This window comes from Vanellus vanellus, assembly GCF_965231255.1.
Source record: "Vanellus vanellus genome assembly, chromosome: 7".
In the NCBI taxonomy this organism is placed as follows: Eukaryota; Metazoa; Chordata; class Aves; order Charadriiformes; family Charadriidae; genus Vanellus; species Vanellus vanellus.
Window position 1 is genome coordinate 456,928 of NC_138912.1, and position 12,817 is coordinate 469,744.

General features: G+C 51.9%; 1 protein-coding gene across 1 annotated transcript in view; it reads right to left on the minus strand.

The window, feature by feature from the left end:
• INPP5A (inositol polyphosphate-5-phosphatase A) overlaps positions 1-12,817 on the minus strand; it is a gene marked incomplete at its 5' end in the record, with an annotated part of 249,378 nt that overhangs the window by 165,548 nt on the left and 71,013 nt on the right. Inside the window, 2 exons of the mRNA XM_082486228.1 lie at positions 560-647; positions 2,631-2,731. Coding sequence (XP_082342354.1) covers positions 560-647; positions 2,631-2,731 — 189 coding nt within the window. The remainder of the gene's footprint in view (positions 1-559; positions 648-2,630; positions 2,732-12,817) is intronic.

Consider the following 12,817-nt stretch of genomic DNA (forward strand, 5'->3'; position numbering starts at 1 on the left):
CATGGTCACAGCAACATCCGTACAACTGCTTCTGCTCTGCATAAAAGGCGACGCTGCACCCCCGGTTGCACGTTTACCTAAATATCACTCGCATACTAGTGGAAACTTGTGCTCCGGCTCCTCTCACCATCCCACCGGCGAGCGAGCCGGTGAATCAGCTCTAGAGACGCGTAACACAAGTCTCGAGCCCTCACCAAGCCCTGTCGGCTGCGAATGGCCCCGCAGGGCTGGCACCACCTCCCACTGACAGACAGCAACACGGCTGCTTGAATGGAAGGCAATTCTGATCCACCAAGAAGGTTAACTGGAGGAAAAAAACCTTAAGACAATCATTTTAAACAAAAGAAAAGACTTTCTGTGCGTTCTGACAGTCTACTCATTTTTAAATGGATACGATTCTGCGAGATCAGCAGTTCCGCGTCCTACAAAGTAAACACTCTTAGTAACGATGTAATCCTCATCGCGGTGGAAACAGCTCACACCCCCACAGCAATCAAAAAACCCCAACCAGTTTGAGCCGCCATCTGTTGAACCAAACTTATGAAAGAAAGACATTTACCGTAAAATGTTCCTGTGATTTATAGTTCTCATCCAGGTAAACTCGAGCTCTGTTGTAGTCTTTCATCGCATCACTTGATAACAATTCTCTGAAAGAGAAAGAAAAGATTGAAAACGTAAAGGGAGATGCAGAGACACTCAATTGCTTTGGCATCGTTCTCTGTTCTGCAGTGTCCCCAGTGCCACCCAGGAACCACCGCCCTTCATCTCACGTTGGTGTGACTTTCGGGGACGGAGGTTCCCGCGCCGCAGGGGCTGCCTGCACGCTCCCGAGCTGACCCCACGGGCGGCCCTTCGCAGCGGAGCGCGGCGTTCCCAACGGCCGGCTGGACACGGCTGCGAAGGGCTCGAGATGCTGAAGACCACAGAATCCCCTAAAAACGGGCGACCCGCGCTAAAGCCCCGTGTCAGCGTCAGAGCTGTCCCTCCCGAGCCCCGGTAGCCCGACGGCGGCGGGGGCGAGCGGCCGGCCCCGGCAGCCCCGCAGGGTGCGGGGGGGTGCGTCGGGGAGGGGAGCGCGGCGGCGCCCGGGCCCGTTTCGGTGCAGCGAAGCGAGACCCCGCCGCGGCTACTCACGCCGGAGCGCGCTGCCCCTTCCCCGCGCGCCGGTGGGGCCCGGCCGGGCGACAGGGCCGCTCGTGAGCGCGACCCCGGCCGGGCGCCCACAGGGGACCGGGACGGGGGGGACGGGGGAGGGCGGGGGGAGCGGAGGGGACGGGGCGGCCCGCGCCGACCGGCGCCAGCAGAGGGCGCTGCCGCACTGCCGCGGGGCGGAGGCGTGGCGGGAAGGGGGCGTGGCTGGGCGGAGAGGCCCCGCCCCCCGCCGCCCCCGGCCCGACCCGCAGAGCGGCAGCGCGCGTCCTGTGACCTGCCCGGACAGACGGACGGACGGACGGACGGGAGTCGGAGGGGTGGCACGTGCCCGCAGTGAAGGCGTCTCGTGCCGGCGCGAGCCGCCCCTCGCGCTCCGGGAGGCGCCGCCCCCGCGGGGGAGCCCCGGCCCGGCCCCGCCGCCCCCACGGGACGGACCCGCAGCGCGGCCGCACACCGCTGCCGGTGCGCAGCGCCGTCCGCAGCCGATACTGCGCGCTGCGGCAGCCGCGGCGGCTGAGAAGCGGCGCCCCCCTCCCCCCCAGCACCTCCCCACGGAGATCTCCATCTCCCCTTCACACTGCACGACACCGGTGCCCGCGGCGCCGGCAGGATGCCCCTGAACAAACGGCCAAGGAAAAACTCTTCACTTTTCACCCTGGCTGAGAATCACAGAACGCTTTGGGTTGGAAGGGACCTTGAAGACCACCCAGCGCCACCCCCCGCCCCGGGCAGGGACACCTCCCCCCAGCCCAGGTCGCTCCCAGCCCCGTCCAACCCGGCCTTGAACACCCCCGGGGATGGGGCAGCCACAGCTCCTCGGGGCACCCTGCGCCAGGGGCTCACCGCCCCCACAGCAAAGAACTTCTTCCTAATATCTCATCTAAACCTCCTCTCTGCCAGTTTGAAACCATTCCCCCTCATCCTATCACTCCATGCCCTTGTAAAAATTCCCTCTCCAGATTTTTTTGCGGGTGCCAAAACTTACAAGGTAAGTTTTTGCAAACCCGTTGAGCTCTACTGATGCTCCTACTGCAGCACCTTCTGCCCTGCTCCCACCAGTTTCTCAGTGTCACCAGCTACTACAAACGTCACCGCTGTCAGAAGGCGCTGGGACGTGCCGACCACAACCCCTGCGCAGAAGCACGGCCCGTGCAGAGCCCGGAGGCAGAGCTCTCCAAACAGGGCACTGTTTGATTAGTGGGCACAGTGACCTTCATCCCAGAGACAGTACAGAAGGGAGATACAGAGTCCATGTCTTGCAGGAGCAGCTTGCCAGGACATGGCCAGAGGAGACTACTACTTTTCCTGATAACTTAAACAACACAAAGCGTAAACATTTGCCTAGTCACTTCCTTCTGCAAGCTCACGTGACATGCCGAAGTGGAAAAATATTTCAAAGCTTATATACTTTGCCCATCTAATTACTTCTGCGTAGAATTATATACCACAATATATATGGTAACTTCCCAGTTACTTACTTGACAAACTTGTCCACATGAGACATGGAAGCTTCATAGTTTTTTCCTCCAAATTCTTGACAGTGTAAAGCCATGAAGTGGGGCTTGTGTGCATGTACAACCTGAAACAAACAGATAAACAACTATCAACAAAGCTGTAGCCACAACTATAATCATACAACACAAACGAGACCAATCCCGATGTGCCAGTTCTGAAAGGAGCTGTTATCCGGGAGGTAACTGGCAGACCAGGAGTAAACAATGAGGAGCGCATCATTTGTTATGCACATAAAAGACTCATAATACACAATAATTACCTCAAATGCTTTTAGCTTATATTTTCTTTTGTAAACTATGAATTAGTTCCCAGGCACTTAAAGCAAATACATAACCTCTTCCAACTCAACTCAAAGAGGGCCTAATACCATGAAAGGGAACAAAACATCTCCTTGTCTGGGAGTTGGAAGAGTTCACACACCTGAATTGATTTGTTAAATGTTTTTTTTTTCCACTTTTATAAAATATCTCCAATTAGCTCATGACGGAATGCTGATTAGCTGTCACATTTGATATTTTTATTTATGGAATATCTTATTTACAAAAGTATTTAAATAACACACGCACACAATGGTATATATACATGTATTTAATACAGGAGGTGTGTAAATTCATCACGCTATTTCACATCTTGTATAATGCAAGTATCTTAAATACTAAGTAGCTAGCAGTAGGATGCAATTATCATACTAAAAACCCTAGAACATATGCTTTTTTGGTCATGCACCAAATCAAATACACAGTATTTATAGATCTGCTGCTGCATTAAACACACATTCAATGCTATTTTGTCCTAATAAATTTTCTCTGCGTAAACTACATTCAGCATCGCAAACAACACATCTACCAATGTCTCTGTGTTGGTATTGACTCCCTACAAGTTGTGTTTCATGTCTTATTATCTTGTGAATTAATGGATGCAAGCTATGGAATTACTTCAGTTTTTTAAAAGTGTAACATCCTGAAATGATCAGGTACGCGCTGATGCAAACACAGAATGCAAATAACACGTTAAAAATCTGAAATACGATTCAGAGTTATTTTTGATGCGGCGGCGCTCGGCGGTCGCAGCCGGCACAAAGGCCACGTCGTCCGCGCGGCCATTCAGCAGAAGAACGGCCGGCTTGCCACCAGCTGCTCCCACCGGAATAGTAAGTCAACTGCTCTCTCTGCAGGCTTTGGCACGGGCAGACTGGGGGTGCTCTGCCACAGAGGGGCACAGCGTCCTCCAACACTCCCGTGCGGGGTGGGCGGCAGACGGGTGTGCAGGAGACGGGCACGGTCACTGTAAAGATTTCTAAAACTTCACAATGAAGAATAACTAAAAGAAAAGTAACAGGGATAGCTCGCCTATCGTACTCGGTTTTTTGCTGCTGGCACCCTGAAACTCTGGAAGGTGACAGACACAATAAACCTTTGCAATCGTGCTTTTAATTATGTAAATCAACGGTGACTAACAATACTGTAAAGACGTCTCTCAAGATGTTTCTTTCAAAGCACGGTAGAGAGAAACTGTCAACTGACCTGATAACAGGGTGCAAGATTCCTCATTCCTGACCTGAATTAAAGATTAGCAACGTTTGAAGTGCAGCAGCTTTCCACGGAGCAAAAGGCAAACACGAATCCGTGCTGCGTTTAGCTGCCACCTGCTCGTGACAGCGGCAGAGCCGGTCGGCTCAGGGCAGGGACCGAGGGACGCTGCGAGCACATGCCATCAGGCACGGGAGGGCGAGTGGGCAGCGTGAGTTCTCACGCCGCTGGCAGCACACCCCAGCTCGGGGTCGCCCCTGGGACCCCGCTCCCCACCGCAGGGCCGCGCGGGCACCGGGGCCGCGAGCAGCCGCCGCTACGGGAGTGCGCGGCACAGGGCGGCAGGAGGGAGCCCCGGTTCAGGGGCCCAACAGCCGCCAAGCCAGCGCTGACGGGGGCACGGGACGCCTGGCAGCGCTTCGTGAGCGCCGACGGGAATACAGCGTACTACGATTTACAGATCACAGTGCATTCAGTCAATGACAGCATCTGTAATCTAAGCTGGGTTAGACTCGCAAAAAGCAGATAACAGCCGCTGGTTTCCGAGTGATTTCAGACAAGTCACTTCCTCTTCTGTACCTCCGCTTCCCCGTCATCGAAACACGTCTGGGCACAGACCTGCTCAGTGAAGCATTTTGAGGTAAGCTACTGACAAGTGTTACTATATAAAAGAAAAAAGTAAATACTCCCACCCACATATGTGTTTGTGGATCTTTGTGCACTGCAGTTCGCTCATTAATGCCGGTTTCTGCCTCACATACCATATGTGGCAATTTTGCTTTAGAAACTGGCTACCATCAGTAAGGACTGAGGATGAGCTAGAGGAGGACCCAATGGAAAGTGGAACTGAAAAAAAAAGAATACATTTATAAAAAAATAAATAAGAAGCAGACTACAGAACAGATGGCTAAAAAAACCCCACCTGGAACCCAGAAATTGCACCCAACTGGGATACGTACATACTTTTCCGATGAAAAGCTTCCTATGAAAGCTTACTCTAACACCAGTCGATTTTATAGATTTACAAACAATTAAGAGAAAGTTTGCTGAGAAAGTTTTTCTTAAGTATCTTAAGTATAAGAAGGACATGGACCTGTTGGAACAGGTCCAGAGGAGGCCATGAAGATGATCAGAGGGATGGATGCCTCTCCTACGAGGACAGGCCGAGAGAGTTGGGGTTGTTCAGCCTGGAGAAGAGACGGCTTCTGGTATCGGAAGCAGGCTGCTTCTTGTAAGAAGGCCGGAGAGGGACTTTTTACAAGGGTCTGTAGTGATAGGATGAGGGGGAATGGCTTCAAACTGGCAGAGGGGAGATTTAGATGAGATATTAGGAAGAATTTTTTCCCTGTGTGGGCGGTGAGCCCCTGGCGCAGGGTGCCCCGAGGAGCTGTGGCTGCCCCATCCCTGGAGGGGTTCAAGGCCGGGTTGGACGGGGCTGGGAGCAACCTGGGCTGGGGGGAGGTGTCCCTGCCCGGGGCAGGGGGGTTGGAACTGGATGATCATTTTCTTCACTATCTTGGAGATAAATATTAACCAAACCCAGCCTGTGAAGTCGAACTTCATAACAGAGCTCATTTGTGGTCCCTAAACAACGTGCAGTCCCAACTCTCCATGTGCTTTATTGCTCCAAATCAGTTTTGGCTTCCAAGTCCTGATCTTATCTACACGGATAGCTCTATGAAATTACCATAATTAGAAAACAGTTGTAACTATTTAATCTCGTAAAGCAAACATATCCAACTCTTACTGTTTCAAAGCAACACATCCAGTAATCGCTCATTGCGAACACAGCAAAAATGCACCGGCACGTCATGTCACTCGTTTTAACTGCTATAGCAGTTCACTTCAATAAGATTTCTTCTTACACAGCTAATAAAAACAGTAAACTGCTAAGACAAAGGTAAATAAATGGTCTCAAATATGCTACAGGCATAAGCTAGCTCACATTTATGAACGACGAGTAACAGGGAGCCTCGAACGTGGAGCCCTGCCTTGAGAAAACGCTGGAGGACAACTTTACTGTGCTACAGCAACAACAGAAAATATTTCCAGACTCTGAACTGAAAGACACTTTTTTTTTTTATTTGTGCTCAAATCCCTGAGAGCTTGAAAACACAGCAAGCATTAAAAAAATTATATACCATTTTTAATGAGGAAACGCACTGGCTTAATAGCAGAGAGAGGCCTCAGTGGCATTCCTCACAGGTTAAACCACAAAACCATACCTGAATATTAGTTACATCCTCTCATATAATAAATATCCTCCAACTAAGAGCAAATTTGCTCCGCTTCATTACCTTTTACTAGTTTTCTACTGTTACAAAAGAACAAACAGTACATAATAATGAGTAATGAGTACTTCAGAGTTGAAAACTCACAGTTGCCAGAGGTCAAAGATCATATACAAGATCACACAAACACTGAATTTGCATCTACACTAGCACAATGTTTTTACAAAGTTGGGCATTACTCTCAATTTCTGGATACACAAAAATAGGTAAAGGACACTACGATTAGAAGTTCTTTTTTGGGATATGGGTAATTGTGCGAGATGCTCCAACATAATTAAGTACAAAAATAAAACTGGTGAAAAACATCACGTTAACCTCTTTCCATTCCTATAGGTCCTTGTCTATTTGGACAGGGGACAGGGTGGAGGAGAGTGTCCCTGCGGTCACCAAATGCCAGACTGGCAGGGACTGGAAGTGACCTCTGGAAATCATCTCGTCCACCCCCCGCCAGAGCAGGGGCACCTCCAGCAGTGGCACAGGACACGTCCAGGCGGGTTTGGAATGGCTCCAGAGGGGGAGACTCCCCCCCTCTCTGGGCAGCCTCTGCCAGTGCTCTGCCGCCCGCACAGCAAAGAAGCTTTTCTCGTGTTGAGATGGAGTTTCTCGTGTTCCAGTCTGTTCCCATTGCCCCTTGTCCTATCACTGGGCACCACTGAAAAAAAGACTGTTGTCATTTACCTGGCGCCTTCCCTTTAAGTATTGATCAGCATTGATAAGATCCCCTCTCAGCCTTCTCTTCTCCAGGCTGAACGGCCCCGGGGCTCTCAGACTTTCTTCACAAGAGAGATGCTCCAGTCCCTTGATCATCTTTGTAGCCCATCGCTGGACTCTTTCCAGCAGTTCCCTGTCCCTCTTGACCCAGGGAGCCCAGAACTGGACACTGCTCCAGGTGTGGCCTCAGCAGGACAGAGCAGAGGGGGAGGATGACCTCCCTCCACCTGATGGCCACACTCTGCTTGATGCCCCCCAGGATGCCATCGGCCTTCTTGGCCACCAGGGCACATTGCTGCCTCATGGGCATCCTGTTGGCCACCAGCACTCCCAGGTCCCTTTCCACAGAGCTGCTCTCCAGCAGGTCAGCCCCAGACCTTACTGGTGCATGGGGTTATTCCTCCCCAGGTGCAGGACCCCACACTTGCCATTGTTGAACTTCATAAGGTTTCTCTCCACCCAACTCTCCAGCCTGTCCAGGTCATGCTGTATGGTGGTACAGCCTTCCGGCGTGTCAGCCGCCCCTCCCAGTTCTGTGTCATCACCTTGCTGATGGTACACGCTGTCCCTTCATCCAGGTCATTGATGAATATACTGAACAGGACTGGACCCAGTACTGACCCCTGGGGAACACCACTTGTCACAGACCTCCAACTAGACTCTGCGCCACTAACCACAACCCTCTGAGCTCTATCTGCCAGCCAGTTTTCAAAACACCGCACTGTCCATTCAGCTAGCCCACACTTCCTAAGCTTGCCTGTGAGGATGGTGTGGGAGATGGTGTCTAAAGCCTTGCCGAAGTCAAGGTAGACAACATCCACTGCCCTCCCCTCATCCACCTACCCAGTCATGCCATTGTAGAAGGCCATCAGACTAGTCACGGTGCCCTGAGCCTGGTGTGCTGCAGGGCAGAGTGCGTACGGGTCTCCTGAAGCCACGGAGGAGCAGGCAGAGGACACAGCACCGCACAGCCGCCAGCTCTGCAAATGGCCAGAGGAGTCCCTCGGAGAGGGAAACGTGTGCACAGGACCGAGGGCACCACTTTTAGACCTTGATCCAAGCAAGGCAGAAGATGAACTTCAGCCCTGATCTCCCACCCAGGATCACTTTTTTTTTTTTAAATATTCATAATACAGTCAAAGTATCAAAATACGAGCTTTAGTTTCCTCCTGAACTGTGAAATATGTACAAGTCAATTTAGCATTTGTGGTCATAAAGCATTCAAAGTATTTGCAATTTCTGTAAGTCTGAAGAAGAAAATAAAGGGAGGGGGTGGGGGGAGATATATTTTTCCAAGTGCATAGCCAAGCAGCAGTGGTCCAGATGAGCTTGCTCCTTCTGTTTCTGTATTAATGAGGGCTAGAAGCCGGATTTGTCAGTTTTGTGATTCAAGAGACTGCTGATAGCCATAGTGGGCTCTTTTGTTAAAGCATTCTGGAATTCCCTGCCCATGAGACAGGCTCTTCTATGGACACGAAACAGCTGACATTACACCCTAGTCGTGAGAGAGGACCATTATTAAAACCTGAAAGTGCTCTTCTACTGTTAAGAAACGCTGGAAATAAGGTTGTCTATGGAACTTGAATTCAGTCTCCCCTTCCAGAAAAATTTAGTTGTTATCCACAGTCTACATAAATAACCTGATAGACTTGACCCGAGTTGTTTGAAAACTGTGCTGATTGGTTTGGCAGCGAATGCTCTGCCTCGCTGGTTGGGAGCCGAGAGCAGCAAAGCCCGCGAGGCAGAGAGGGAGCAGAGGGGACGGGGGTTCACCACTGCCACGCCAGCGCGGGTCTGCCCTTGTCCCCACGGCAGGATGGCGCTGGGCAGGACGTGCCGGGTGCTTTCCAAGGGAACCGTTACCAATGGTCTTCATTTCTAAAGCGAAAGAACCCCTGGCATGTGATCTACAGAGGGGAGGCAACCCCCGTGCCTACAAGCCGAAGCTGCGCTGTGGGGCATTGAGTCATTATTTAAGGCAAGCAAAGGCGGTGTGAAGGGGTTACTGCTCTGCGACCTCAATGCACATGAGCGCCTACAGCAGAACATCACCTCTGGTACATTACCATACCGCAGGGTGACCACAGCCCAGAAAGTCACTACCTAGCAATTGCTACTTAAATTTTAACGTAATTTAATGGTGTGCAGTAAACTAAGGACAGGAGGAGATGGACTGGCGATTACTGCTGAGGTTTGCACAGTGGAGGTAACTCCACGACAGGCATTTTGAGCTCTTTACCCTTAGTGATACTGCAGGGAACTCTAATTCCTCAAGGGTTTTTTCCTCAAACCCTTCCACAGTAATGGAGGAACACTTTATCATTAGCCGGGTAAGCAGCTGTCACCCTCCCCTACTGCTCCGTCACCCCAGTTACAGGAGAAGGGACGCCCGCCGCCGGCTGCTGGCCCTGTGGCTCATGGCGGGGGTGGCCCCCTGACCCGCACCCCCGGCAGGGCTCTGCCACCGCCACAGCTCGGGGCTGCCCCCGCTCCGAGACACCGCGCTGCGCCTGCCCGGCACCCTTGGCCCCGTGTCCAGCCCCAGCGGCCGTGTGCAGTCCATGTCCCACCACGGTGTCCTCCTTCCCCGGCTCGGCTGGCTCTCCCGGGGGGTCCTCGCCTGCCTCTGCCCTGCGGCCGCCTCCGAAGGACGGGCAGAACACGGCCCTTCCGATGGGCCAAACCCAGAACCGAGTCCCTGCTCCGAAACCCACTGCCACCACAGCTTTGTGGGGAGACTTCTCCTACCACCACATACATACACAGATATTTTTATATCTGTCTAAGTCTCATTTACAGAATGAGAAAACATTTTTCTCTGGAGGTTTCTTCCAAAACTCAGATGAGGCATATACATGGAAATTATCAGCTTAAGCAGGTTGACTTTTTTTTTTTTTTTTAACAAAGTTTATGTGACAGAAACCAGTAAGAAGGATTGAGTAAGGGAAAAACGTGTTTCTGAGTACAGGTTTTGTTTACTTTCTGATACACACTATAAAAAAAGGAACCAATACAATAAGCTGATAAGGGATTTACTTAAGTCCACGCTGCAAAGCGTGAAAGCTCTGGATACTCCTCCCCGAAGAGCCACTCGCTGTGCCTCTGCCCCCCGCGGACGCAGCACCTACAGCATCCCCACCGCCGCCGGCGACACACCGCTCCTCACCACCTCCCCGCTCGCCCTCCGCTGCTGAGGGGCTCTCCTCTGCGGGGACCCAACGCGGTCCTCGTGGGCACGGGAGACGGCGTGCCGGGTCACAGCCAGGGGCTGCCGGCGTGAGCGGAGGGGGCTGCCGGCGCCACAGGCCCCTGTCTGCTGCCGGCGGGCGCAGGACGCCGCCAGTTTCCGCGATGTCAGGGCCGGGCTGGCTGCCGGCCGCGTGGCGCCCAGCGCAGGCCCCGGCCACCGCAAACCTTCCCGCCTGAGCAGGACCACCACCCAAACCACCCGCAGAGAGGCTTCAGCCTCCAGCCACATGCCGCAGCGCAGGCGGGCGTCTCTGCCCTCTTCCCAGGCTACGGACTCAAACAAACAGAAGTCCCCAAACCGCCCCAGCTGAGGAAAAAGCGCCCAGCTGAAAAGGGCCCGAGATCTAAACGCACAAAGGTTGCCGGGGTCAGTAAGAGTGTTTTGGTTAACCACCCTTTCTAGTTAAACAAACAGGATTAAGTCCACAAAAATAATTAATGAGCAAACTTTCCGAGTGGCTGGTGGTTTTTTTGTTTGTTTGTTTGTTTGGGGGTTTGTTTTTTTCCTCCTTCTTTCTTTAAAGAGAGTAATACAGAAAGTTTCCATGCAGCAATACCAAGATGACCTTTAGCTTTTAGGTAAACTTTTAACTTTGGTATTACTACAAACAAAGGCTCTAAATGCTCTCAAACACATTAAATAATGTGGAAACTGCATTAGGGAAAAAACCCTCTGCCTCCACAGTTTCATGTAAAATGACCATTTGCCATGAAACCTACAAAAAAAGATCATCACTAAAACTAGTAAAAGATTTTCAATAGCTCCAGCTCCTAAACTCCTCACGCCCCAAATGTTAGGCCCGATGCAGCTGAAGAAAGTACAAGGGATGGGCAAGGAGGGGGCGAAGAGAAAAGAAAAAGGAAAAAGCCCTCAGTAAGTAAATAAACAAACAAAAGCCCCTTCTGTGTGCCCCTACAGCCCTCCCTTGCAAACAGCTCCTCGGGTGCCTTTGAAGCTTCTTGTTCCCCCAGTACTGCATCCAGCTCTGGAGTCCCCAACATAAGAAGGACATGGACCTGCTGGAGCGTGTCCAGAGGAGAGCCACGAGGACGATCCGAGAGCTGGAGCACCTCTCCTATAAGGAGAGGCTGAGAGAGTTGGGGCTGTTCAGCCTGGAGAAGAGAAGGCTCCGAGGAGATCTTATTGCGGCCCTCCAGTCCCTAAAGGGGGCCTACAGGAGAGCTGGGGAAGGACTTTTTACTGGGGCATGTAGCGATCAGACGAGGGGGAATGGCTTTAAACTGGAAGAGGGCAGGTTTAGATTGAACCTGAGGAAGAAGTTTTTCCCTGTGAGGGTGGTGAGGCACTGGCACAGGTTGCCCAGAGAGGCTGTTGAGGGCCCATCCCTGGAGGTGTTCAAGGCCAGGCTGGACGTGGCCGTGGGCAACCTGGGCTGAGGGGAGGTGTCCCTGCCTATGGCAGGGGGTTGGAACGAGATGATCTTCAAGGTCCCTTCCAACCTAAACCATTCTATGATTCTATGATTTTTTCCCTGCAGCTGACAGTCAGGCTGTGAGCGTGGGCGCTGGGCACTCGGCACCAGCAGGACAGTAATCCAATTTGCATGTTCTGTGAAAACTATCATTTGCATAACATCAAGTTCATCAAATCATCTAATTTCTTCTTAAGCACTAAACTCTTCCCCATCACACACAAAATGCTCCAAACCACTATTCTCACAATCGTTTTTCCCTCTCCTCCCAACAGCCACTTTCTCTCCTCATGTCCCAAGGGATGTTTCTGGGTAACAGAATTTTTACTGAAAAGAGGATGGGAGTCTAAACTAAAATATGTAAGATTCAAGTTACCAGGAACTATTCTCAGTTAAGAGAGGGGACATAATTACCAGCATTAGGACTTCACTGAATTCTGCCTCTCTATAAGGAGTTCCCCCCCTTTGACGCCGTTTGTTGCCATTTCTGATTATCAAGTGCACGGTATGACAAACTTGCTTACAAGACTCTTTTCTTTTATCTTGATTGTTTTCAACTTCAAATACTATTTTCTGCCTCAAACCTTAGAAACCAGAGCAAACTCTGTGAGCTCTGGGATTTTGCAGCATCCTTCCCCCGCAATGCCGTCCTGCACTCCAGCGAGCACACAGATTTTGCCGTTGGAGTCGCGCGGCATCGCGGGCAGGATGATGTGCAGGAGCGCAGGGCGCAAGACAGCACGTTACCAACCTGCCCGTTCCCTGCGCAGTGCCCGGACTGGTGCCGGGGACAGTCACACCACCCGAGGCGGAGGAGTTCCCTACCACAGGCTGCCCGTACCTGTGACTTAGCATCGCCTTCCCAAAGTCGGGCTGCACGGCTGCCTCGGGACAGCCCTGCAGAGCCAGAGCAGCATCGGTAACCATCCCGCTTGCC